Source organism: Astyanax mexicanus, chromosome 4 (genome assembly GCF_023375975.1).
Source record: "Astyanax mexicanus isolate ESR-SI-001 chromosome 4, AstMex3_surface, whole genome shotgun sequence".
Lineage (NCBI taxonomy): Eukaryota > Metazoa > Chordata > Actinopteri > Characiformes > Acestrorhamphidae > Astyanax > Astyanax mexicanus.
The window spans coordinates 7,157,839-7,185,712 of record NC_064411.1 but is presented as its reverse complement, the minus strand read 5'-3'; the positions used below and the strand labels follow the sequence as shown (position 1 = coordinate 7,185,712).

Here is a 27,874-nt window from a genome sequence, read left to right as displayed (position 1 = left end):
TGGACACTTTTGTGGTCACTATTAGCCAATCACATTCCAGCAAGCTTTTAACAGGCGGAATGTTAATCAGGTCAAAACTTATATACTATATACGGGTTATTTATATGCCCTTTTTATGCCTTGTGTTTTTTCAATTTAAGAACTGAATTTGTTTCACCAAATGCCCACTAGAGTGCAGTAAGACACCACATAAAACCTGATGAACACTACAGCTCAATTTATCAATGCTTTTCAACTAGTTTACTCACACCACTCATCTAGCATTGCCATTATGGTCTTTATGGTCACGCTGGTCACCCAGCTTGGTTATGCTGGCCATCCAGCTTGGTCAAGGATTCAAGGATTCAAGGATTCAAGGAGATTTTATTGTCATTCGCAACTTATGTGGTACATGAGGTGGAACGAAATTGTGATCTCACGATCCAGTTTACACCCAAGAGCTGTTATTAATAGATATATAGATAAAAGTACAATAAAGGAATACAATAAAAATAGAATATACAAAATAGTTAAAGATAAATACCCCAAAATGAAATAAATAGAAAGAGTAGACAAAAGAGTTCCTGTCATGCTGGCCATTCACATTGGTCATTATGGTCCTGCTGGTCATTCAGCTTTGTCCTCATAGTAATGGTGGTCTTCCAGCTTGATCATACTGGCCAACCACCTTTGCCATGCTGGTCATCCAGTTTGGTCATTATGGTCTTCCAGCTTGGTCAATATGGTCAACAAGTTTGTCATCCAGATTAGTCATGCTGGTAATCTTCACGGTCATGCTGGTCATCCTCATCCAGTTTGGCGATGCCGGTCAACCGGCAACATGTTTTAAGCCTAACTGGCCTCCAGGGGTCTCTTTGCCTGTAACGCTCGAACCCCGTAAATCGCCGCTTGCGGCTATATTTATTATTATTATTATTATTATAGTTCTTATTCTTTTTCTGCCATAGAAGTGATTGGGCAGAAGAAACCGTAAGGCCTACAGGGCTGAGACTTGGTCATATGGTAGTACTTCTCACCGCTACTCAGATTCAAAAGATGAGCCCGATCGGCCTCAAGGGGGCGCTATGGCGAAGGTCAACGCGTTTGGCCCCGTAACTCCTACGCCCTGATAGATAGAGCAAAAATTCTTGCATTATATGATTCCTTGATTAATGGCAAATCAAAAAGGTCAATAGAACCACTAAGCTCCGCCCACTTAGATTTTTTGCTATTTAGCATAATATGCAAAACCTACTTTTGAGAACTTGTCCTAGGGTCATTGACCAATCCTGTCGTATTTGGTGTCAAACAACTCAGCAGAGTCCCATCCGCAATAATTATCGAAAAAATTGTGAAATTTGTAAACAATATTGCCGCCATATGCAAATTAATCTTACCGTGGCACACCCAAATTTACTCTAACAGCTGTAACTTTTGAATGCTTAAACCGACACTAATGCCACTTTAAAACTTTGATGCCAACATGATTCTGAGGTAGCATGTCAATCTGTGTAGACATACGCCCCCAGGGGGCGGAGCCAAAGCTAAAAATCTGTTTCTCAGGAACCGTAAAAGCTATGAAGCTCTCCTTTGACATGTATCATCTATGGCCTATGTCCTAATGTTTTACAGAAGGAAAATTTGATATGCAAATTTTTGCAATCGTTATTAGCCAATCAGATTCCAGCAAGCTTTTGACAGGTTAAACAATGACCCATCAGGACGATACTTATACCCTACATGTATCTCAGGGCCTTCTATCATCCATTAAAATATGGCGTTGATTGGCCTCAAGGGGGCGCTATAGCAGAAAATCAGTTATATCTAAAGGTACAAGTGGCCTAGGCTTGTTATTCTTTTTTATTTGTATACTTTGCTGTAGCCTTTACAACTTTGTAATAACATATGTTTACCAAAAATGCAAAGATTTTCATCAGTGGCCAAAAGAGTAAAAATTGCTCTTTTCGAACTTGTCTTTAAGTCCTTAATCAATCAAAACAAATTTGGTCTTGATGCAATCTTGAGAGCCTGTAGCTAAATAATTATCAAAAAAATCTTGACATTTTAACTATTTGAGGCCCATAAACCTTGATCAAACATGTACGTGAAAGCCTTTTCAGAGTTATTTGGCCAAAACTCTGTCAAAGTTTAAAACATTCCAAAACTGTTGAAGCTACTAATTAACAATGACATTTGAAGTACATGTGCCAAGTATGAGCCAAATAAGTCTTCAGTAGGCTCTACAGTGAAAAAATAACTATGTTTAATTTATTCTATTTATCGCTATTTTCCAACCTAAATGGACAGAAGACGGGAACCTTCCACCCTATCAACACACAAATTTATACACATATATAGACTGATAATTTGATCTTGATTGCAAATTTTCAGCCAAATCGGACATGTTTTGCCTCTACAACGGCTGGAAAACTACAGCGATTTTGTAGGCCTCAAGCCTGTATTATCGCTTTTTTCAAATCTAAATGGACAGAAGTCAGGAACCTTAGACCCTATTGACACAGAAATTGACATACATGTATAGACTGATATTGTGATCCTGATTGCAAATTTTGAGCCAAATCAGATATTTTTTGCCTCTAATATGGCCAAAGAGCAACAGCCATTTTGTAGGCCATAAGCCTGTATTATCACTTTTTTCAAACCTAAATGGTCAGAAGTCAGGAACCTTTGACCCTATCAACACACAAATTTACATACATGTATATACAGACCACTTGATCATGAGTACCAATTTGGAGCCCAATCGGACTTTTCTTCTCTTTTTAATAAATAGAAACACACTGATAGGGAATGTTCTGTCTTTCTGTTAGAGTGATAGATTTCCAGCAGGTTATATGTGGTCTCTTGCTGCGCTCTGGTGGTCATTTGGTGAAACAGCTACAGGTGAATTATTCTAAATTAAAGCTCTGCTGAACTTATTCAATCTTGCTTGTCTTTCTTAATTGAACATCTCTATCCTTCTTGTTCATGATGTTCAGCCGCCTGGGTCATTCTTGTTTATGCTCCACCCACTTAATTTTTTTAAAAATTTGCATAATATGCAAAACCTACTTTTGAGATCTTGTCCTTGGATCCTTGACCAATCATGACATGTTTGGTGTCAAACAGTTCAGCAGAGCTTACTCCTCAATAATTATTAAAAAAATCTTTACATTTATAAACAATATGGCCGCCATATGCAAATGAGTTCTACCATGGTGCAGTAAAATGTCTGTAACACTTATAACTTTTGAATGCTTAACCTGACACTAATACCACTTCAGTCCTTTGATCATTACATGATTCTCAGATACCCTGTCAGTTTAAGTAGACATACACCCCTACGGGGCGGGGCCAATGCTCGATAGCTGTTTCTCTAGAACCATACAAGCTATCAAGGTCATCTTAGCCAATTATCATCTATGGCCCATGCACTAATGGTACACCAAATGAAAATTTGATATGGACACTTTTGTGGTCACTATTAGCCAATCACATTCCAGCAAGCTTTTAACAGGCGGAATGTTAATCAGGTCAAAACTTATATACTATATACGGGTTATTTATATGCCCTTTAAGCCTTGTGTTTTTTCAATTTAGGAACTGAATTTGTTTCACCAAATGCCCACTAGAGTGCAGCAAGACACCACATAAAACCTGATGAACACTACAGCTCAATTTATCAATGCTTTTCAACTGGTTTACTCACACCACTCATCTAGCATTGCCATTATGGTCTTTATGGTCACGCTGGTCACCCAGCTTGGTTATGCTGGCCATCCAGCTTGGTCATGCTGGCCATTCACATTGGTCATTATGGTCCTGCTGGTCATTCAGCTTTGTCCTCATAGTAATGGTGGTCATCCAGTTTGGTCATTATGGTCTTCCAGCTTGGTCAATATGGTCAACAAGTTTGTCATCCAGATTAGTCATGCTGGTAATCTAGCTTGGTCTTCACGGTCATGCTGGTCATCCTCATCCAGTTTGGCGATGCCGGTCAACCGGCAACATGTTTTAAGCCTAACTGGCCTCCAGGGGTCTCTTTGCCTGTAACGCTCGAACCCCGTAAATCGCCGCTTGCGGCTATATTTATTATTATTATTCTTTTTCTCCTGAAAAAACAGTTGTGCAGCCTAAACCGTAAGTCATAGAGAAATGAAACTTGGTAGGTAGATGTAGGATCAGTGCATCTCGGTGGACAACAAAAATGGCACCGATTGGTCAAGTGGTGGCGCTATAAACAAGGAAATTCATTTTTCATAATTTTCTCAATAACTCAAAAACCATAAGACCTACATTCAAAATTCTTTTTTTGATGGATTCCTTGGGTCAATACCAACAACTTTCCAATTTGGACCATGCACTTCCGTCTATATAGATTTTTTGCTAATTTGCATAACATGCAAAACCTACTTTTGCAAACTAGTCCTAGGAATTTTGACCAATCCTGGCATGTTTGGTATCAAAACACTCGTGAGAGCATGCGCTTCAATATTCATTAAGAAAAAGTTGAAATATGTAAACAATATGGCCGCCATATGCAAATTAGTCCTTCCGGATATATGCCCCATTCACTTCAAGAGGTAAATTTGGAGCACTGTTTCTCAGCAACCGTGCAACCTAGCAAGTTGAAACTTTGCATGCAGAATCTATCATACAGCCTCTAAAGGATTTTCAAAGGGCAACTTAATCAATCAGCATGGCTGAACACCATCAGCCAATCAGCATTCAGCAGACATTTTGGCAGGCTGAATGTTGCCCAATCTGGATGATATTTGGCAGTTATGTTCAGGTGGAGACACTGTAGTGACCTGCAAAGTGCTGAAACAATCCGCCCACTGGGGGGGCGCTGTTCCAAAAAAACGAGTATATGTCAATCATGCTGTACTATTTTGACATCTAATTGTTTTTGCCATATTTAGTACAGTGGCTCTGACAAATTTCTCAATACAACTATGTTTAAAAAGTGCTTTGTTCATTCATAATTGCTAATTGTTTGAAAAGAGCTATATTGAAACTACTCTCTGGATATTTGGCCTATCACCTCCATTTCAGTCTTGCTGCACACTGTAGAGTCTCTAGGTAAATGTTCATTAAAAACATTTGTGAAAATTTCACATACAATACTCTCCAGGCATCAAGCAATCTGTGCGTCCTTGGAATTTCTAACCTAAATTGCTGTAACTCTGCAGTATTTGCTGTAATCTCACAATGTTAAAGACCTCTGTACAATATCACTCTGATGAAGCGCCATTTAATACAGAACTAGATTAAGAATAACTTGACATTACATGTCATATCAGAACATTCACTCCTTTGTGCCTCTTCTCAACATTAATAACAGGTGAAAGACTTTTGATCATTTCTAAATGTGACAGAATGTCTCCAATTGTGTTAGACCTTCTTACACATCACCATCCTATGCTCTAGTAGGCACCATTGTGCTAGTTGGTGCTTGATGAAGCGCCATTTAATTCAGAACTAGATTTATAATAACTTCATATCATATCAGAACATTCACTCCTTTGTGTTAATTTAAACTTGTTTGGTCAAACATTTCAGCTTGTTCTGCAAGCTGTTCAAAGGTCAATCTGAATACCACTTTGTGAACATTCTGGTTGAAGCCACCTGATCAATACCAATAACATGTAGACACCTTGTGACTAGTTCTAACTCACTTAATGAATATCCTACAAAGTTCACTAGATTTACATGTGAATTTAAGCACTGATCAGGTTGAAAGGCCTCTGCTCAACATTAATAACAGGTGAAAAACTTGATAATTTCTAAATGTGACAGGGCATCTCCAATCATATTAGACCTTCTTACACATCACCATTCAATGCTCCAGTAGGCACCATTGTGCAAGTTGGTGCTTGAACCCGATGATTGCCGCTTGCGGCTATATTTATTATTATTATTATTATTAGAAGTAGTAGTATTATTATATTCCTGTTGTAGATAAAGCAGGAATAATTTTACGTCGAAAAAACAACCAGAACCGACAATAATCAGATGGTTTATATAATGGTTGAAAGGGGGTTGATTTGCCGTCTGATTTCAAACGGTTTTCAACGTTGATCAGTATGTGCACATTTGCGTTGAATCAACGTCGGAAATCGACGTTGTTTCAATGGTTCTTCGTTGACGGTTCAACGGTGAATCAACGTTGATTCAACGTCCCTTTGCTATCTGGGTAGCTACTTTAGGTAATGTTAACTACTTTATTTAAGTGTGGAATGTTTTAGCTAGCTAGGTAAGCTAATGTTTACTTTATTTCAAAGTGGAAAGATTTAGCTAGTTAGGTTAGCTCATTTTAACTACTTTATTTCAGTGTGGAATGTTGTAGTTAGCCAGGTTAACTAATGTTAAATTTAATTGAAAGAGGAAAGATCTAGCTAGCTAGGTTAGCTAATGTTAACTATATTTCAGTTTGGAATGTTTCAGCTAGCTAGGTTAGCTAATGTTAACTACTTTATTTAAGTGTGTTAGCTAGGTTAGCTAATGTTTAATTTATTTGAAAGTGGAAAGATCTAGCTAGCTAGGTTAGCTAATGTTAACTACTTTATTTAAGTGTGGAATGTTTTAGCTAGCAAGGTTAGCTGATGTTTGGTAATGTCAACTATGTTTCAGTGTGGAATGATTTAGCTAGCTAGAGTAACTAATGTTAACTACTTTACCTCATTGTGGAATGGTTTAGCTAGCTAATTTAGGTAATGTGAACTATTTTTTTCAGTGTGATAAGTTTTAGCTAGCTAGATGTTAACTACTTTATTTCAGTGTGGAATGACTTAGCTAGCTAGGTTAGCTAATGTTAACTACTTTATTATAGAGTGGAATTATTTAGCTAGCTATGTTAGCTATTGTTAACTACTTTATTTAAGTGTGAATGTTTTAGCTAGCTAGGTTAGCTAATGTTAACTACTGCATTTCAGTGTGGAATGTTTTAGTAAGATAGATTAGCTAATATCAACTACTTTATTTCAGTGTGGAATGATTTAGCTAGCTAGAGTAACTAATGTTAACTACTTTACCTCATTGTGGAATGTTTCAGCTAGCTAATTTAGGTAATGTGAACTATTTTTTTTTCAGTGTGATAAGTTTTAGCTAGCTAGATTAACTAATGTTAACTACTAGTGTGGAATGACTTAGCTAGCTAGGTTAGCTAATGTTAACTACTTTATTATAGAGTGGAATTATTTAGCTAGCTATGTTAGCTATTGTTAACTACTTTATTTCAGAGTGGAATGTTTTAGCTAGGTAGATTAGCTAATGTTAACTACTTTTTTTCAGTGTGGAATGTCTTAGTTAGCTACATTAGCTAATGTTAAAGTGGACATGAAACACTTCAATATTTAATATAATTTGCAAGATGAGTTTTTACTCTAACAAATTTTATAAGTTTAACAGTTGTCAGTAAAACTGAATTAAAATAATAAGCAATCTAAACGTCATTTTTTAAGTAAGTGTAGCACCATCTTGTCCCAGCGCTGAAAGTGACGTCTCGAGGTTGGTTCTCCAACGCCTTACATATAAATAACTATTAGCCTACACTAGTTCCTTAATGGATAATAAAACCCAAACCAAAAATAGATGCAAAGAGGGCACCTTTGTATTGCACCTGGGTGTAGCAATACTGGGTGTAGTATAATTTTATAGGGTTAGCCGCAATGCTAGGGTTAGTAGCGAGCATTTTCTACACGAAGACTATGGAGGAGAGAGTTTTTGAGTCAGGAGCATTAATTTAGTCGTTCGCTGGACAAATAAGCTGAAGGCTGAGGTTTTTTTCCTCCTTTTTAATTTTAAGTCTGAACAGCTGGGATGTACAGACCGTCCGACTGAAGTTACTATAAAAGCAGCAGCTGTGAGCCGCACAGAATGAGCCAAATGACGCACCCACCTGGCACAGCAGCCAGAGGTACCGAAAGTCTAGATAAGCTGACAGTTAACAGATAACAAAGCTAGCATTAGCTACTTAGCATGCTAAGTTAGTTAGCTGAATAGCTAATGCTAGCCTTGTTAAGATAGCTAGCCAATGCTAGCTAACACTAGCTAAATGAAGCTAGCTACCCAGCAAGCCTTTTAACTTACAAACTGAACGGTTTATCAACAAAACAGTGCCTGGGTGTTTCAATTTACATTTAAATGATGTAGGTTTCATCCAGTCTTAATGAACTCTGGACTTTACATGCTAAATATTTAAATGTATATAAACAGGCTAGTTTATGGGATGGCAATACCTGCTGGTTTCTGCATGGACCTCACACAGAGAGAGAATAAACACCTCCAAAAATTCTTGCTCTCAGACAAGCATCTGAAAAGTAATGCTCAGGGTTCTGCAGGGAAGATCTTTGAGCAAATGGTCCATGTTAGCCTCCTGACTAGGTAAGTTAGTGTAACGACCCTCTCCACCCATACAGGAACCGCTGGCTGCTCTTCTGTATAAAACGGAGTTTGTACAAATAATCTGTCTCGTCTCCTCACCGGCTCGAACGCATAAACCATTGGGTTTCTAAGAATCAGATCAAAACCCTGTTCAGCTTCGTCTTCATCGATAGTCTCGACAAACAACACGTTTTTCCTTAACGGTGACCGAAAGCAATGTACTTGGGCTCTTCAACCAACCAACCTTGTGATGTCACCTGCTGTTCCACAAAGTCAGCCCATCACTGAAGCTGGTCCTGATATCATGGCCTTTCTGCATAGAATAGTGGATGATAACCAGAGAATACAGCAACAGATGTTGGACCTGCATAGGCGTCTCAACGCCAGCGCTGCCCTGCCACACTTACTGTCTCGACCGCCATCTGCCCTTCCTCCTTCTCTTCAGAGGTCTGCCCCACATCCACCACTGCATCCTATTAAGCAAGAAAATGATTGATCCCAGTCTTTTGGGCCGCCACCGCCTGCACAACCTAGCGCATATATGTTGCCTCCAGGAGATGACGTAGACTGGCCATTGCCTCCACCCCCCCATAGCAGAGGAAGCGGAGCAGCTAGCCCCTCCAGCAAAGGACTTAATGGAAGAGCTTACAGCACGCCTGAGGGAAATGCACCCAATTCAGCCATGCCCTGTGCTGCCTCAATCTCCACTGCCAGTACCCAGGGTACCAACACCAGAGTATTGTCATCCATACATGCCATCAGAGTCAGAGTTTGGTGAGCCAATATCTGCACCCCAAAGGGAGACTGTGTACCGTGGGCCCAAAGCAAAAATCCCTCCTTTCACTAAAGGCGATCCAAGGGAGTTTGCGAGGGTGAAGGATGCATTGGAGAATCTGCTGCCAAGGGACGCAACGGAGCGTTTCAAGTTCCAGATATTGGTGGATCACTTAAAGTATGAAGATGCTCTGCTCATTGCCGATTCATACACCAACTCCCCTCAGCCCTACACGGATACTATGGCCAGTCTAACAGAGCACTACGGGCAGGCACACCAGCTGGCATATTGCAGACCTGATGGATGCCCAGAGCGTTGCACACAGCGACACCAAAGGCTTCAAGAGGTTCGCTCTGGGCCTGTTGAATCAGCTTGGGAAGAGTGGACAGACCGAGCTCTGCTGCGGCTCACACGTATCCCGGCTCCTGTCTAAGTTGCCACAGGACATGAGGGCGGAGTTTAAGAGGTTCCTGTACCCGCAGTGGGTCACCATACCAACCCTCCTGCACTTCTCTGACTGGCTCAATTGCGAATTGAAGATGCAGCAGTCTATGTGTAAGCCCGGGACCATGATGAGGAGAGCAAGACAAAGTCCAGGACTGGCCATCACCAAGACAGCAAGGGTGCCAAAGTCACTAGCATCTTGCACACCACAGATCAGCCTGAGAATGCCCCAGTAGCAGCCCCGCCAACCTCCAATGCCAAGCAGGCAGAGAAAACCACATATTGCCCCTACTGCAACCACAACCAGCACTTCCTTGACCAATGTGCTAACTTCAAGCTGCTCACTGTGGAGCAGAAGACGGCGTGGGTCAAGACTAACCACAGATGCTGGCGCTGTGGCAGACTGCACCAGGCCGCCCAGTGTCGTCTGAAGATGCTGTGTCACAAGTGCAAAGGCAAACACCTGCAGGCACTGCATGATGTGAACATTAAGCCTGCCATGCATGATGGGAATGTGAAGCCTGCCACGGAGAGAGAGAGAACCTAGCCTGTTTTGTTAGCACCCCCACCGTCAACGACGTCTTGTACTTGGACAGGAGGTCAGGCTGCAATCAGGTACTCCTTAAAGTGAGTAGAGTGTTGCTGCGGAATGGCCCTCACACCCTAGAGACATCCTAGATGATGGTTCGGAGAGGACCATTCTACTCCCAGCCGCTGCCCACAGACTCAAGCTCACAGGCCAGCCCGAGGCCCTGGCCCTTCGGACAGTCCGACAAGAGTCCTGCATGGCACTACTGTGTCGTTCTCTATCTCGCCAGTGGACCAGCCAAAGAAGTCCTTCAAGATACAGCGGGCCTTTACAGCTGAGCAGTTGAGTCTGGCCGAACACTCGTACCCAGTGAAGGCTCTTCAAAGAAAGCACAGGCACCTGAGAGGGATCCCGCTCAAGGCTCTAGATAGAGTGCACCCTCTACTCTTGATTGGGTCCGACCACCCTCACCTTGTCACACCGGTGGAACCAGTGCACCTGGGACCCCCGGGGCTCCAGCAGCAGTGAAGACGAAGTTAGGCTGGACACTACAAGGGCCAATTTTGCAGAGGAAGCCACAGCCCAATGAACAGAGTTGCATGCACCTGTCAACCTTCTCCCCTACTGCTGAGCTCCTGCAGAGCGTGGAGAGATTGTGGCAGTTGGATGTTCTCCCCTATAGGAGTGAGAAACTGGTCACTCGCTCCAAGCAGGATCAGTATGCTATCCACCTGTTGGAAGAGAAGACCACACGCATTGATGTAGATGGTATCCAGCGATACGCTACTCCACTTCTACGGGTGAAGAATATGCCGCAGCTGCATGCACCCAAAGAGGCCGTGCTGGCTAATCTCCGCAGCACAGAGAGACGCCTCTCGAAATATCCATAGTGTGCAGCGGCGTACTGTGCAGAGATTGACAAGCTGGAGAAGGCCAGGTACGCAATCAAGGTGCCAAAGAGGAGCTCAAGAGTGCAGTAGAATCGTGGTACATCCCGCACCACATGGTGTCCCACAACGGCAAGAACAGGATTGTCTTTAACTGTTCATTCGTGTACAAGGGAGACAACCTGAACGAACTGCTGCTGCTAAGCCCTACTCTGAGCTCCAGCCTGATCGGCGTCCTACTGCGCTTCAGAGAACATGGCGTTGCAGTAAGTAGCGATATCAAGGGCATGTTTCATCAGGTGAGGCTAGTCCCCAAAGACAGGCCCTTGCTTCGAAACAGAGAAACACCTAACACCTACGTCTGGCAAGTCTTACCATTCGGCACAACATGAAGCCCCTGCTTTGCTACCTTCGCGCTGCAGAAGCATGTCTTTGAACACAGCCAACAAGACGAGGATGTTAGGGTGGCCATAGAGAAGTCATTCTATGTGGATAACTGCCTCCAGAGTCTTGCCTCTGTGGACGAAGCTAGACAGTTCGGGGACAAGATAACCTCATTGTTGGCATCTGGAGGATTCGAGCTGTGTCAATGGGCAAGTAATGTCCATGACTCGATCAGCCATTTGCCAAAAGAAGCCAGGTCAGAGAGCATCGAGCTATGGCTCAACGAGTCCAGTGCTAACCCACAGGAGCTAGCTCTAGGGCTCCATTGGCTCTGGCAATCGGATACCTTGCGGTACAAGTACCGGATGCCGGACCATCCTATACCCACCATGAGGAACATATACAGAGTCCTGGCCCGCTTGTATGATCCCTTGGGATTCATTGTCCCTCTCACTACACGAGCCAAAGTCCTAGTGCAGCACTTGTGGGACAAGCGAAGGGAGTGGGATGATCCATCACTTCCTGATGATGTGCTGCAACCCTGGCTGGAATGGGAAGAGGAGTTGCAGCAGCCCTACCCCGGTGCTACATGAGTCGTGAGCTGGACATCTCAAGCTGCAAGAGAGACCCACATGTCTTTGCAGATGCCTCTGAAAAAGCCTATGGCTCTGTAGCCTACCTGAGAACAAAGAGTCCTGATGGCCAAGTGGAGGTGTCCTTCTTGTCTGCAAGATCACGAGTGGCCCCAAAAAAGCAGCTGTCAATGCCCAGGCTCAAGTTGTGTGCTGCACTGACCGGAGCTCTGCTGGCTTCCCTTCTGCAGCGAGAGCTCACATTGCCCATCAGTGAAGTCGTGCTGTGGACCGATTCCACCACAGTCCTTACCTGGCTCCATTCCGACTCCTGCCGCCATAAAGTGTTTGTCGGGACACGAGTAGCTGAGATCCAGGACCTGACTGATGTCCATGCATGGAAATGGCCCCGGACTTTGAAGCTCGGATGGTATGAATACTTCAGGTAAAGGAGAAATCTTTTGTGAAACTGACTTGTATTGAAACATGACGAGTATGAATAGTTGAATAACCCACCTCAATTCTTCCCCAGTATTGCCAAATACAGTGCTTTAATCCAATGTTACCAGCAGATTTACAATACTAGCGATATTGTCCATAGCGTTAATCATGCAAAGAAATTGACATTTTTTACACCTTTAACAAGCTCAGAGTAGCGCCACACTTCATCAGTAGAATTCTGAAAGCCCTAAAACTTTGAAAGAGGCACTGAGTGCTATGAAAAATGCACAGGTAGTTTATTAAAAAAAAGACACATTACATTGGATTTAGGGGGACAGATTTCAAAATTATGTCACTAAAAAATGCAATAATATTAGAGATATTTTCAACAACATCTGGAATTATTTCCACGTAATTCGTTTTGCAACTACAACTCCTGGGGGTGAATGGAGGTGGGCTGTTAAAAAAACATCGATTTCACACCGGATTTCTCCTTTGGGTGGCAGTTAATATTTACCAAATAATAACAGTCAGTCAGTCTCAGGATGGATAGGTTACAGGTCAAAGAATGGTTATCAACCATATTGTGCGAAAACACACTGAGATTGCAGGTCTTGCAATATAAAAGCCTTTTATTGAAACACACACATGAGTAAATATAGAGGTGAAGCAATACAAAGATAATAGTTGGTACTGGATAAAAACAATCAATTAACTAAATGATTTGGATATTCTTAGTAACTTTGGAGATAAAACAAGCGAAATATGATATCTAATAGGGGTGTCATGATTACCACCGAAATTATCAGATTTATCAGTTTATCCTGCAGCGTGGGCTGTTCTGGTGTATGAGTTACTCACAGGTAAAATTACTGCTGCTTCTCAGATATTCCTCATCTCCTGTTTCTCTACAAGAATCTCGCCCTTAATCTCTCTCTTAATCTCGGCCACCTCACCTGCGCAGGAGCGCACGCTCTTCTGGGAGGCTACCACGGGAAAATCTGGACACTGTATTATATACAGTAAGTGAAACAGCATTAATAATCAGCATCTTACATGAAGATAACTGATGGGTATTATGTAACAGCCTATGAGTTCTCTGCTCTGCTCCTAAACTACAGCTTAAGCAGTAAGAATTAAATTTACCTAAAATAATACAAATATATCTCCTCTCCTAATATTAGGACTTTAATCTCGAAGCAAACTGTTTTTAAGAGTGGCCCTAAAATGCTGTGGCACATGCGCAAACTTAAACATTCAAATTGGGAATGTAATTGGGTACAGGTGTTTACAAGGTGGTTGTTCATCTTTGTATCGGATTATCCACCTCATTCAATCGGACAGAAATTGGATTCGGAACAGCCTCAATCGGACTACTCCATTGAGGTGTTTACATGGACGTGCTCTATTCTGATTGAGCCAGTAATCCGATTGATAACGGATTATTAGGCTGCATGTAAACGCACCCAGTGTGAGATGACTCTTGCTTAAAACCCTTCCCACAGTCTGAGCAGTGATGCGGTTTCTATCTTGTGTGAATTCGTTGGTGTTTTTTGAGATTACTCTGTGTAATAAAACACTTCTCACAGTCTGAGCAGTAATATGGTCTCTCTCCTGTGTGAATTCGCTGGTGACTTTTAAGATTACTCTGTTGATTAAAATTCTTCCCACAGTCTGAACAGTAATATGGTCTCTCTCCTGTGTGAATGTGCTGGTGTATTTTGAGATTACTCAGTTTAGTAAAACTATTCCCACAGTCTGAGCAGTGATACGGTTTCTCTCCTGTGTGAATGCGCTGGTGTATTTTGAGATCACTCAGTTGATTAAAATTCTTCCCACAGTCTGAGCAGTAATACGGTTTCTCTCCTGTGTGAATGCGCTGGTGTTTTTTGAGATGACTCTGTTGATTAAAACTCTTCCCACAGTCTGAGCAGTAATACGGTTTCTCTCCTGTGTGAATGCGCTGGTGTTTTTTGAGATGACTCTGTTGATTAAAACTCTTTCCACAGTCTGAGCAGTGATATGGTTTTTCTCCTGTGTGAATGTGCTGGTGTTTTTTGAGATGACTCTGTTGATTAAAACTCTTCCCACAGTCTGAGCAGTGATACGGTTTCTCTCCTGTGTGAATGCGCTGGTGTTTTTTGAGATCACTCTGTTGATTAAAACTTTTCCCACAGTCTGAGCATTGATACGGTTTCTCTCCTGTGTGAATGCGCTGGTGTTTTTTGAGAGTACTCTGTTTAGTAAAACTCTTGGCAGAGTGCTGATGTTTCTCCATGGCGGGACTTGGCTTCATTTGTCTGTTAAATGTATCAAACAATTTGCGTGTTCTGGAGATTCTTCAGGACGGCTTCTGCTTCACCTCTTTCAGCAGTTAAACACTGCTCTTAGTTAAATATCCTGGTTGTTGATGATGAATTTCAAGAGAATATTTTCATTTCTGGAAAACACAAACAAAAATGCCATTGAATATTAAAATACAAGCAGATCAAAAAAAAACTGACGTGAACTGCCTGAATCAGTTACACTATACTGATAAAACTACTGGGACATCTTCATATTACCATAAAAGTTTCTATACTTTTATTCCATTCTAAGTCATTCTAAGTGAGTGATGTCACCCTGTAATCTGAAACTTTGAGAATAAAACGACACACATTGGTTCGAATCACATTGCCGATGCTTGATTCGTTCTACATTGATCACATGAGCGATGATGTAAAAAGCTTTTTCCTTTAAACCAATATATAAAAGTTTCCACACATTAACCAAAGACAGTAGTCCAAATCAATGCTTTACAAACCTGTTTTTTTTTTTTTTTTTTACAACTCCTGATATCAGTTCATTATTTTCTACCACATTAGCTTCAGGCTAACAGCTCCTGAGTTCAAGATGTGGTTTTTGGAAATGTAGATCAAAATTATTTAAATATAAAAAACACAAATGAAAATTTGATGAGAAATGTACATGTAATTGTGCTTTTTACCCAGAAAAACTGCAGCTCCACATCAATGGCTTAACTGATTTGTTAACTAAATCAATATAGCAGACACGGTGACGTTTCACAGCATCGGGTCGAAGCCCAACTTCATCTGCAGAGCCAGAGAGCAGCAGAAGCTCTACACCAGCAGATTCAGAGCAGCAGCTCAAAGACCTGCTGCAGTTTTACAGAAGCTAATGATACACACAGTTTCATCAACTCTAACTAAATGTTACTAAAGCCTGTAAACCAGCTAACTAAACAAAATGTATCTTGCTTTTAGTCTTTTTACGTTAGCTCACTTTAGCTTATGAATTAATATTTTCCCTGAATTTTCATTTCACCTTAAATATAATCACTTCTTATTAGTTGTAGTGGAAATGTAGCTATATGTTTAGTGAATAATAACTTCATCATGTCACATATTGTGTTTTTCTTTTTTCTGAGCATGTATTATTTTAATCAGTGAGCCCGGTATGGAACGTATATGCTTTAGAGAGCGAGAGAGAGAGACCTCTCAACCCACTCTCATGTTTTTACTTCCTACAAATGAGATTATGTTACGTTCTCCCTCTTCAGAACAAAGTAAAAAGCCTGTGAGATAAAAAAGTATTTGTGTAAAAAGTCTGTGATTTGTCTTCAGATGGGAAGAGTCAGACTTTAGTCTGTTAAAAGTACTGTAGTCATGTAGTTGTACGGACAGCATAACACAGACTACACTGCTCAACATCACCAGACTGAAAGAGTTTTCACCTGTTTAAATACTTTGATTTGATTTGAAGATATTTAGATACTTTGAATGATCCTCTGTGAAGAAGAATAATCCAAATCGTGATCTGACCGGAGCTCTACAGCCAGTGTCATATCTCTGATAGTCCCCTCACATTCTGTGCTGCTGTGCTGTGAGTTCAGTTCAGTGCGCTGTAGCATTAGCTAAACGCTAGCATTATTCTAATTAGGACACTTAAATGATCTCGTAATTCAGAGGATCCAGTGATGTTCAGGAGGAAAATGTGCACAGATTAAAACGTGCAGAATCCTAAATGTGAATTTAGCACAAAATGTGATAGAGGTGAGTTTTTGAAAAGCCCGTTCATTTTTGCCATTTACAAAAACAGTTCAGACATGGAACCCCAAATATGGAAATAAACAATGTCACCGACTTCAAAATGACACAACTAAAAAGGCCTATAGGCTCTTTTCACGCGGCTGCCATTTCTAATTGAAAGTGAGCCTGTGATGGGAGGAGGTAGAAGTAAGTCCACACTCAACAATGGTGTGGAGCACATATCTTCAGCTCTTACCATGTTTAACCACGAACGAGCTAGAAAAAAAGGGCTGAAGAGGGATATTTATTATCAAGAGCAGTTTTGTTAAAAGAATACAGCAACAGTATAGAGGAGTACATCACTAATATCGAGTGTTAAGGTTTTAGCCATCATTAGCTAACCTCGCTTATGCTAGCTAGCTGGGGCTAGCCCGACTCTCCAAGCCCGGTGACCAGTGCTGCTAACCCGACTCTATAAAGCCTGGTGAACATTATGTAACTATATAAATATATCATTCTGGAAACCTTAGTTCCTTAAAAAATTTCAAAAGCATTAGCAGCACTTTTGACAAGTAATAACTAGCTAACCTAGCTTTAATTTACAAGTTATAACTAGGTAACCTAGCTTTAATTTATTAGTTATAACTAGGTAACCTAGCTTTAATTTATTAGTTATAACTAGGTAACCTAGCTTTAATTTATTAGTTATAACTAGCTAACCTAGCTTTAATTTATAAGTTATAACTAGCTAACCTAGCTTTAATTTATAAGTTATAACTAGCTAACCTAGCTTTAATTTATTAGTTATAACTAGCTAACCTAGCTTTAATTTATAAGTTATAACTAGCTAACCTAGCTTTAATTTATTAGTTATAACTAGCTAACCTAGCTTTAATTTATTAGTTATAACTAGGTAACCTAGCTTTAATTTATAAGTTATAACTAGCTAACCTAGCTTTAATTTATTAGTTATAACTAGCTAACCTAGCTTTAATTTATAAGTTATAACTAGCTAACCTAGCTTTAATTTATTAGTTATAACTAGGTAACCTAGCTTTAATTTATTAGTTATAACTAGCTAACCTAGCTTTAATTTATAAGTTATAACTAGCTAACCTAGCTTTAATTTATTAGTTATAACTAGCTAACCTGCAGCATTAGCAGCACTGTTCACCGGGCTTGGAGAGTCAGGCTATCTCTATACAGTTACTGTTTCCTTTTAACAAAACTGCTCTTGTTAATAAACATTCCTCTTCAGCCCTTTTTTCTAGATCGTTCGTGGTTAAACGTGGTAAGAGCTGAAGATATGTGGTCCAGAACTGATCATTTACATTAATTAAATAATCAGAACCACAACATTCCTGCACATACACAACCAAAATAATCCCAGACGATTATTAAGCGTCTGAAACTGCACATATATCTATAAATATGAAACAGAAGTAAATACAGCACATGAACACAAATTTTCAGGCTCAGTCACATGTAGTGTTTTGGTGCTGAAACGGCTGTACCTCAGAGCTGATAACCCGACCGGGGCAGAAATAATTAATTATTAAGCAAAATATGCTTCAATACCCGCTAAAAATGCACAGAAGAGTGACTAGAACTGATATAAGAGCTCATTTTTCTCAAAAATTCTTATATTTGCTTAAAACAGCCCTTTTTCACGGAGCTCCTCAGCTTTGTTTACCTCCTGTGCTGTATTCAAGCTCCTCTGGAGCTACGGGGGGCGCGGAGGGACAACTAATAAATAAAAACACGCAGTTCTCTTGTTGGTGCAGAGAATTGTAGTTCAACATAAAATCACAGAACAATAAATGACATTTTTACTGTTACAACACATCAACCAACCTCCAACAAGAAAAAGAGAAACTTCTCCATACCTTCTGTAGTTCAGCTGATCCTGCTCTTACTCCGGCGATCCAGCTACAGACCCCCCAGCTCAGCCTCATCCGGGTTATGTAGAGCCCCGCCCCCTCCCCCGCTATATCACATTATACCCCATCACCGCTAGAGAGAGCCCGCGAGGGAGTCCTCAATGCATGGAGCTGAATGGAGCTAAACAGCTAAAACTCTCATTTAAAACACTGTAGAACTACTTCTCTGGGGTTTTCCTTTAATTTACAAAGTAGAACAAAGTATTTCACTAAAATAGAAAAGAAAACTTACCCCTATATTTCCATTTTCTAAAACTAATGTTTTTTATTTAGTGAATGTACTAGCATTACTGCTACGGATGCTGGAGTTACACACCGAGCTCATTTAAAATGATTAAAACTGCAGTTTAAAAGCTTTAATAATTATCTCTGCGGTGATGAAACAGTTATAGTTGTTCTGTTTTGAGGAAATTAACAAAAAAAATATTCTATAAAGTATCAAACATTTATAAATTATTATTTTGCTAAGAATAATAATTTTTAAATGTTTGATACTTTTTAACAAATAGTAATAATTACTATAGAATGGTCGGTGCCGTTGTTAGAGTACTAATTGTGACATTGATTCCGGCAGAAACCTTTTTTAATCTAAATTTCATTTAAAATATTATGGTTACATTTTCTCTGCATTTACCTTCTTGATGCTCACCTTGTTTAAAGTCTTATTATTTATGTATTCTGAAAGCTTTTCATAAATTGAGGTTATTCACAGCTCCTCCCTTTAAAATCACTCTCTGACATCACAATGGACCATCCTGATATCTGTATAGAAGAGTACTTCACACTTGTAAAAGCATTTGAAACTTCATATGCAGATATCAGTTTTAAACTAATTCATTGTAAAATAAAGAAGGATTTGTTTAAGATTTTATTTGTTAATAGGATGGCAAAAACAAGTTGGGGGCATCACTTGAAGTTTACCATCAACAGTGAGGACCAAGTCCATCTGGTACAACTTTAGCATTTATTACATACAGTGTTAAAATGCCTGTATCAATTTGGTGTACATTTTTGAACAGTGTTAACTTGCATGGTAAATTTTGTCAGTACAAAATAGTTTGAATATCTATGGTGACCATCACAAAGTGTAGCATTGATTATTTAATACAAGGAGTAAGTGCTTCTCTTTGGGGTGGTCAAAATGGTACTATAGATCAATTAAATGAAAGTTCACCTTTTTCAGTTCATTTTCAGTAAATAAAGTTTATGATTCAATTTTAAATTAAATATGGACTACATTATTTCCAATAGAACTAAGCACATTAAGAATCACTTGTTAACATAGGGTTTCTTGGTGTAAAACACTCTTACATATTGAAAGAATCCTGAAGACGTCTTAGTTCTAATGGATGTTTGCATTGAAAAAAGTGTTGAAAAGAAATGTCACAATGCTACTTTAACAATAGTTCTGACCTTTAAGTAAAATTTGCTAAGTGCTATTTGTAGGGGAGTTTTACGTGACTCAAGCAACCAGATGTGTTTGTCTTATATTTCTACACAGAACCATATATAATCTGGCAACAGTAGTCTCCAACATCAGTAACTTCTTCCTTTAATATGTACAAAAAATGTGTAAAAGTTGGCTAATGTTTTGTAGCAGAATGAAAATGCTTGCTGAATGTATTTTGGAAAAGTTAAAAAAGTTTTTATCATTCAATAAAAAATAAACTCTTAAACAAATCCATTTTATTTTACAAATAATTAGTTTAAAACTGATTTTTGCATATGAATTTCAAATGCTTTTACAAGTGTGAAGTACCCTTCTATACAGAAATCAGGATAGTCCATTGTGATGTCAGAGAGTGATTTTACAGGGAGTAGGTGTGAATGACCTCAATTTATGGGAAGATTTCAGGATACATAAATAGTAGGACTTTAGACAAGGTGAGCAACAAACAAGATCTGCTGCAGTACGATCTCCTTATCAAGAACCTGCAGGACATCAAGAAGGTAAATGCAAAGAAAATGTAACCATAATATTTTAAATGAAATTTAGATTAACAAAGGTTTCTACTAAAATCAATGTCACAATCGGTGCTCTAACAACAGCACTGATCTTTCCGTAGTAATTACTAAGTGATATTTGTTGGAGTTGTACAGGAGCAATCAGAGAATCTCTATAGAGGAAAAAACTCATTTCAGAATCTGCTCTGAATCTCAAGCCACTTGACAGAGTCTGGAATGTATAAAAATGTATAAACAATTATTTTTAGCAAAAAAAATTAAATTGCACTAATTTCCTCAGAACAAGTATAACTGTTTCATGAATGCAGAGATAATTATTGAAGCTTATAACCTGCAGTTTTAATCATTTTAAACATGTTCTGTGTGTAACTCCAGCATCAGTAGCAGTAATGCTAGTAAATCTACTGAATAAAAAACATTAGTTTTAGAAAATTGAAATATAGGGGTTTGTTTTCTTTCTTATTTTAGTGAAATACTTTGTTCTACTTCGTAAAATAAAGGAAAACCCCAGAGAAGTAGTTATAAATGAGAGTTTTAGCTGTTTAGCTCCATTCAGCTCCATGCATTGAGGACTCCCTCGCGGGCTCCCTCTAGCGGTGATGGGGTATAATGGTATATAGCGGGGGAGGGGGCGGGGCTCTACATAACGAGGATAACGGAGCCTCACACTCCTGCCCTCCCCCCCTCCCCCACATCACTAATCCACACCTGAGATACATCTGAACTAAATCTGAGATAAACCAGTTCTGTGGAAATAACTTATTAAGTTTGTGTAATAGGTCTCTATTTCTCAGTTACTCTAGTCTAGTTTAGTTTAGTTTCAAAATGTCCTTCTTCTAAATTGAACAGCAAGTTCACCACAACAGTTGCTGGAAAGTCATGAGACTTTCCCGCTTGTAAAAATTAAATGTAAGAACTGAAGATTCAGTGATTTTAGTGATTATAGCGAGGGGACGTTCAGGTAAGAAGTGTAATTTCACTAAGTAACGTTAATTGGCTTACTTATTTAACAGATAGAAATAGTAAACATAACTGTAAGCAAATTAAAATATCTTTAGCCCCGCTGTTTTTAAGAAATCCTAGTTAAACCATTACTGTGGAATACAGTCTCCAGCTGCTTCTTTGCTGATACTTTAATAATATTAATAATAATAATAATAATTTGCCATCAAGCTGCCGGCGCTCAGAGGAAGTCCTGCTCCCTCCAGGTGGGTAGATGGCGCTCTCTCCCCACAACACTAAATAGTGATATCCGTGACACGAGTCGCTGTGCTTTCCTCCGAGTGCGCTGTGATGCTACTCTGCGATGCTACAAAGAGTCAGTGGCTGACTTCACATGTACTGGAGGACGCTTGTGTTAGTCTTCACCCTCCAGGTGTGTTGGGGCATCACTAGTGAAAGGGCTGAGTAACTGGCTTTGTAAATCGTGGAGAAAATAATTTCTAATTTCTGAAAATTATAAGTAAAATAGTAAAAATAAAACTCACCTCTATCACATTCTGTGCTAAATACATATGTTTAGGACCCTGTATGTTTTATTCTCTGTACATTTTCCTCCTGAACATCACTGGATCCTCTCAATTACAAGATCATTTAAGTGTCGTAATTAGAATAATGTTAAAGTTTAGCTAATGCTACAGCGCACTGAACTGACCTCACAGCACAGCAGCACAGAATGTGAGGGGACTATCAGAGATATGACACTGGCTGTAGAGCTCCGGTCAGATCATGATTTGGATTATTATTATTCTTCACAGAGGATCATTCAAAGTATCTAAATATCTCACAGACTTTCTGCTCACAGACTTTGACACTTGGCTGTGATACAGTGTTTCGAACCAATGCATGTCGTTTTTTTGACACATGCCTCAAAGCTTCAGATTAAAGGGTATCATCACTATTTCTTTCTCTCTTCAGCTTCCAGTGAGACCACAACAGAATCAAGACTGTCTGAGCAGTGGGTAGTCCTTATAAAGGTACTAAACAGGTGTCAGGTGCCTTAATATTGCAAGTGGAAAAAGGTGGCCTCCCTCTAGTGGCTGGAGGACCACCAGCGCCCCCACCCCTTACACTTTGGGCTTAAAATGGGATAAAAGTACAGAAGCCTTTATGGTAATATGAAGATGTCCCAGAAGTTTTGTTAATACAGTGTAACTGATTTCGGCAGTTCCCTTCAGTAAACTGACCTGCTCTTATTTGAATATTCAATGGAATCTCTTTTTGTGTTTTCCAGAAATGAAAATATTCGCCTGAAATTCATCACCAACAACCAGGATATTTAACTAAGAGCAGTGTTAAACTGCTAAAAGAGGTGAAGCACAAGCCGTCCAGAAGAATCTCCAGAACACACAGAAATTGTTTGATACATTTAACAGACAAATGAAGCCAAGTCCCGACATGGAGAAACATCAGAACTCTGTCAAGAGTTTTACTAAACAGAGTGATCTCAAAAAACACCAGCGCATTCACACAGGAGAGAAACCACATCACTGCTCAGACTGTGGGAAGAGTTTTACTAAACAAAGTGATCTCAAAATACATCAGCGCATTCACACAGGAGAGAAACCGTATCACTGCTCAGACTGTGGGAAGAGTTTTACTAAACAAAGTAATCTCAAAGTACACCAGCGCATTCACACAGGAGAGAAACCCTATCACTGCTCAGACTGTGGGAACAGTTTTACCACACAGAGTCATCTCAAACTGCACCAACGCATTCACACAGGAGAGAAACCGTATCACTGCTCAGACTGTGGGAACAGTTTTAATCGACAGAGTCATCTCCAACGACACCAGCGCATTCACACAGGAGAGAAACCGTATTACTGTTCAGACTGTGAGAAGAGTTTTGCTACACAGAGTGATCTTAAAAAACACCAGCGCACTCACACAGGCGAGAAACCGTATTACTGCTCAGACTGTGGGAAGGGTTTTATTACACAGAGTCATCTCAAACAGCATCAGCGCATTCACACAGAAGAGAAACCGTATCACTGCTCAGACTGTGGGAAGAGTTTTAATATACAGAGTAATTTAAAAAAACACCAGCGCATTCACACAGGAGAGAAACCGTATCACTGCTCAGACTGTGGGAAGAGTTTTACTAAAAAAAGTGATCTCAAAATACATCAGCGCATTCACACAGGAGAGAAACCGTATCACTGCTCAGACTGTGGGAAGAGTTTTACTAAACAAAGTAATCTCAAAGTACACCAGCGCATTCACACAGGAGAGAAACCGTATCACTGCTCAGACTGTGGGAACAGTTTTACTACACAGAGTCATCTCAAACTGCACCAACGCATTCACACAGGAGAGAAACCGTATCACTGCTCAGACTGTGGGAACAGTTTTACTACACAGAGTCATCTCAAACTGCATCAGCGCATTCACTCAGGAGAGAAACCGTATCACTGCTCAGACTGTGGGAACAGTTTTAATCGACAGAGTCATCTCCAACGACACCAGCGCATTCACACAGGAGAGAAACCGTATTACTGTTCAGACTGTGAGAAGAGTTTTGCTACACAGAGTGATCTTAAAAAACACCAGCGCATTCACACAGGCGAGAAACCGTATTACTGCTCAGACTGTGGGAAGGGTTTTATTACACAGAGTCATCTCAAACAGCATCAGCGCATTCACACAGGAGAGAAACCGTATCACTGCTCAGACTGTGGGAAGAGTTTTACTATACAGAGTAATTTAAAAAAACACCAGCGCATTCACACAGGAGAGAAACCGTATCACTGCTCAGAGTGTGGGAAGAGTTTTAATCGACGGAGTCATCTCCACCTACACCAGCGCATTCACACAGGAGAGAAAATTATTTCAAATTTGTTCGAAGGCAATTAAAAGTGCAAATCATAAGAGAGGCCAACAAAATCCTTTCCAGAGGTTAAATAAAACGCTCCAGCTGTAGTTCCCATACTGAAATCAACCCACTCCAGGTTTGTGTAGCGCAGTAAGGTTGCAGGCTCATTCATTCCCTCTGCTGGTGTTCTCGTTTGTCTATGGTTCAGTCGCTCTGATTAAAAATTTGTTACCTTAGAGTGATATAGATAGGTATTTGGTTGTTGTATTACTCACGTTTTATACTCTTTTTCTTATTAGATATCGTATGTTGCTTAAGGTTTTTTTAATCAACAAAAAAACTAAAAATATCCAATCCATTTAGTTCGTTGATTGTTTTTATCCAGTAGTAAATATTATCTTTGTATTGCTTTATATTTACTCATCTGTGTGTTTTAATAAAAGGCTTTTATATTGCAGATCTGCATCTCATTGTGTTTTCTCAACATGTGTTTGACATGAAACCTATAGGCCTGAGATTGTCTTGTTATTATTTGTTAAATCCTCAAAGTCGCCCAACAGAGAAATCCAGTGTGAAATGGATTTTTGTTGAAGTGAAACATAACAGTCAATTTAAGATTGAAATTCAGAAAAATATATATTTTTAATGGTTCAGGCTTAAAAGGGTTAAATATACAATTACTTCCAAAGGTAGAGTAACATGTGTTTAACTTGATTTCATGTTTATAAAGTTTTTTATTGTGAATGCTTGTGGGTTGTGTTGTTTTGGTTTTTTGAAGAGCATAGTCATTCACCAACTACACTTAATTACCAAATTCTACATTTGAGTTATTGACCATTGTTATTGGTAGCTAGTGTAGGTAAATGTCCAAACAAAGTATTTCCTGTTTTACCGACCATTATTATTGGTAGCTAGTCTAGTTAAATATCCAAACACAGCATTTGCTATTTTACTGACCAAATGTATAATCAAAGCATTTCATGTTTTATTGACTATTATTATTGGTAGCTAGCCTAGCTAAATGTACAAATGTAGCATTTGCTGTTTTAATTACTATTATTATTGTTCGCTAGCTTGCTAAATGTTCAAATACGCAATTTGCTGAACATTATTATTGGTAGCTAGCCTAGCTAAATGTCCAAACAACAGCATTTCCTGTTTTACTGACTATTATAAATGGTAGCTAGCTTAGCTAAATATCCAAATAGAGCATTTGCTCTTTTACTGACCATTATTATTTGTAGCTAGCCTAGCTAAATGTACAAACCATAGACTGTATATAGCTGGACAGAGCATCGTCTCTTAAAAGTGAAGCCACCACAGGTCGGGCGCCCCCTGCTGTTCGGCTGCAGAAAGCTGTGTAACTCCACCCATCCCCATAGGTTTCAATGGCAAAACGTACAACTTTCAATCACGTTTTTTTCTAATATACTGTAATTCTACCTCCATTATTTAAATGCAACAGCTAGTGTAACCTCTGCTTATATTGTCAAATTTTTATATCCCCACAGAATTTGGTTTTTCAAACTTTATTCGGCTCTATTCAAAAAAGGTGTGGTTATGGTAAAAGGGCTGCTTATGGGCGGGACCAATAACAGACCGTCAGCTCTGCTCCGCCCCGCTCTGCAGTCTGTGACCGCGACGCAGCCCTCAGGGGCGGGGATATTCAAATAAGTAGGCGGTCTCTCCACAGCCTTTCTCCCTCCTCTGGTCTCTACTGCGCAGACTCTGGTCTCTGAATCGCCAAAATGGCGGAAGATTTTGGCTTCATTTTCATTGAATGAATGGGAACGGCGACACGGCGTCCATCTTTATATACAGTCTATGGTACAAACAAAGCAGTTGCTTTTTTACTGACCAATGTATTTCAGTTCTAGTAAAAGTCTTTCACGTCCGGTAAATTTGTTTTATTTCTTGCATATTTTTTTCTTAAATGTAATTTGTGTTCTCTTTCAAGCATTCATTCGGTATCTCAGTATGGGATACACCCCTCTCGCATATACCTCATGTAGCCCCGGCTAAAAAATGTAAAACTCCCTAGTTCTAAAATAGATACACTAATAAATACAGTAATAAATAAAGTCTTATAAATGCAAAGTGATGGTTTAAAAGAGTACTAAACATGTTCAAAATAGTCATTGTGTTTGTGTAAATAGTTTAAAAAGAAAAGAAAAGCAGTACAGATTATATATTTCATTTTTTTCTTGTGTTTTTGCAAGAAGGTCACTTAAAAGTGATTAAGGGATCTACTGAGGGAGAAGTGTACAGGTGAGGGTGGAGTACCAGATTGGAAGGGGCCCGCCCACGGGACGAGAGAGAACAGCGGAGATGCGGGAGTAGCAGCGCGGGAGAGGCGAGGAGGAAAAAGTTCCTCACAGGCTGAACTAAATTCACTAATAATCAGTATTAATTAAACTAACCGGTAATTTTAAGGACACTGAAGTCCATACTGAGAGTGTGCTGGTGGATAAAGCTGGGATAATCTCTCTATAAGTAAAGTTCTGTTAGCACTGTTAGCTTAGCCAGCTCGGCTAGCTGTGTTTAGCCTCGTGTATTAGCTGCTCTGCGCTAGCCGTGAACTCTCCGCTGCAGCGCCGCTCCGACAGACTGTTCCCCGGACTGACTCGCGCTCTCTCCGCCTCCACTGAACACCAGGACCGCTAACACTGCTAACCAGAGAGCCCCCAGAGAGTCAGAGAGTCCCCGCGTGGATCAGAGTTCCTCTGAGGGAAAACGCTCCGTGCTGCAGGACCCCGCGCTCTGCTCCCGCTCATATTCACTGAATCTGAGGTAAATCTGAAACTCTTATTTCTGCTTGTTAGAGTGAAGCGGACATTAAGCTCCGAACCAGGCCTGCACCGTTTAGTTCTGTTCATTTCATCTATAATTCTGTTCTTTATGAGTGTATTCTTTAGAGTGGGCCCAGTTTGTACAAGTTTTCTAAGTTATTAAATATAATGGAATTTATTGGGGGGGCGTAAAAGAGCTTGTTGTTTGTAGAGATTATGGATGAAGACGAAGCTGAACTAGGCTAACATGGAGCATTTACTCAGAGATCTTTCCTGTATAAACCTGAGCAGAACTTTTCAGATGCTTTTCTGAGAGAGAGACGTTTTTGGAGGTGTCTATTCTCTCTCTACGTGGAGCCGTGCAGAACCCTGCAGCGCGTCCACAGCAGGTACTGCCATCCAGTTAACCAGCTATTTTAGATACATTTAGCTATTTAACATGTAAAGTCCAGAGTTCATTAAGACTGAATAAATCGTACATGATTTAAGTGGATATTGAAACACACAGGCGCTGTTTGGTTGATAAACCGTTCAGTTTAGAAGTTAGAAAGCTTACTGGGTACTTAGCTTCATCTAGTTAGCGTTAGCTAGTTAACTAGCGTTGGCTAGCTATGGTAAGATAGATAGATAAGTAGCTAACGCTAGCTATGTTATCTTTTAATTGTCAGTTTATCTTGACTTTCGGTAACGGTACCTCTCGGTGCTCTGCTGGGTGAGCGCGGTGTTGGGCTGGTTCCGTGCGGCTCACAGCTGCTGCTCTCATAGTAACGTTACCCTCAGTCGGACGGTCTGTACATCCCAGCTGATCAGAGGAAAAATAAAAAACGGAGGAAAAAGCCTTGGACTGCAGCTTATTTATCCGGCGCTAATGCTCCTGACTCAAACCCCTCTCCTTCACATAGTCCTGGTCTAGAAAGTGCTCGCTCCTAACCCCTAGCATTG

General features: G+C 40.0%; 7 protein-coding genes across 7 annotated transcripts in view; 2 read left to right on the top strand and 5 right to left on the bottom strand.

The window, feature by feature from the left end:
* LOC125801164 (zinc finger protein 585A-like) overlaps positions 1-27,874 on the bottom strand; it is a 232,278-nt gene that overhangs the window by 27,579 nt on the left and 176,825 nt on the right. The gene's annotated exons all lie outside the window — the stretch shown is intronic.
* LOC125801154 (zinc finger protein 239-like) overlaps positions 1-27,874 on the top strand; it is a 195,642-nt gene that overhangs the window by 15,192 nt on the left and 152,576 nt on the right. The gene's annotated exons all lie outside the window — the stretch shown is intronic.
* Positions 1-27,874, bottom strand: part of LOC125801168 (zinc finger protein 271-like) — a 262,528-nt gene that overhangs the window by 107,634 nt on the left and 127,020 nt on the right. The gene's annotated exons all lie outside the window — the stretch shown is intronic.
* LOC125801377 (zinc finger protein 239-like) overlaps positions 1-27,874 on the bottom strand; it is a 503,775-nt gene that overhangs the window by 426,810 nt on the left and 49,091 nt on the right. The gene's annotated exons all lie outside the window — the stretch shown is intronic.
* The window catches only part of LOC111188541 (zinc finger protein 271-like), a 141,405-nt gene that overhangs the window by 64,447 nt on the left and 49,084 nt on the right, over positions 1-27,874 (bottom strand). The gene's annotated exons all lie outside the window — the stretch shown is intronic.
* On the bottom strand, positions 13,009-18,372 carry LOC125801487 (zinc finger protein 239-like). Its single transcript, XM_049478269.1, has 2 exons — positions 18,311-18,372; positions 13,009-14,836 (listed from the first exon to the last, which is right to left on the bottom strand). The coding sequence occupies exon 2, from the start codon at positions 14,690-14,692 to the stop codon at positions 13,922-13,924; it is 771 nt and encodes a 256-aa protein (XP_049334226.1). The 5' UTR covers positions 14,693-14,836; positions 18,311-18,372; the 3' UTR covers positions 13,009-13,921.
* LOC125801177 (zinc finger protein 271-like) lies at positions 22,429-24,452 on the top strand. The gene has a single exon (XM_049477464.1). It carries the CDS (start codon positions 22,709-22,711, stop codon positions 24,182-24,184), a length of 1,476 nt encoding a protein of 491 aa, XP_049333421.1. The 5' UTR covers positions 22,429-22,708; the 3' UTR covers positions 24,185-24,452.

Coding starts and splice junctions, on each gene's coding strand:
- LOC125801487 (XM_049478269.1), bottom strand. CDS start 14,692: ATGAAGCCAAGTCCCGCCATGGAGAAACATCAGCACTCTGCCAAGAGT.
- LOC125801177 (XM_049477464.1), top strand. CDS start 22,709: ATGAAGCCAAGTCCCGACATGGAGAAACATCAGAACTCTGTCAAGAGT.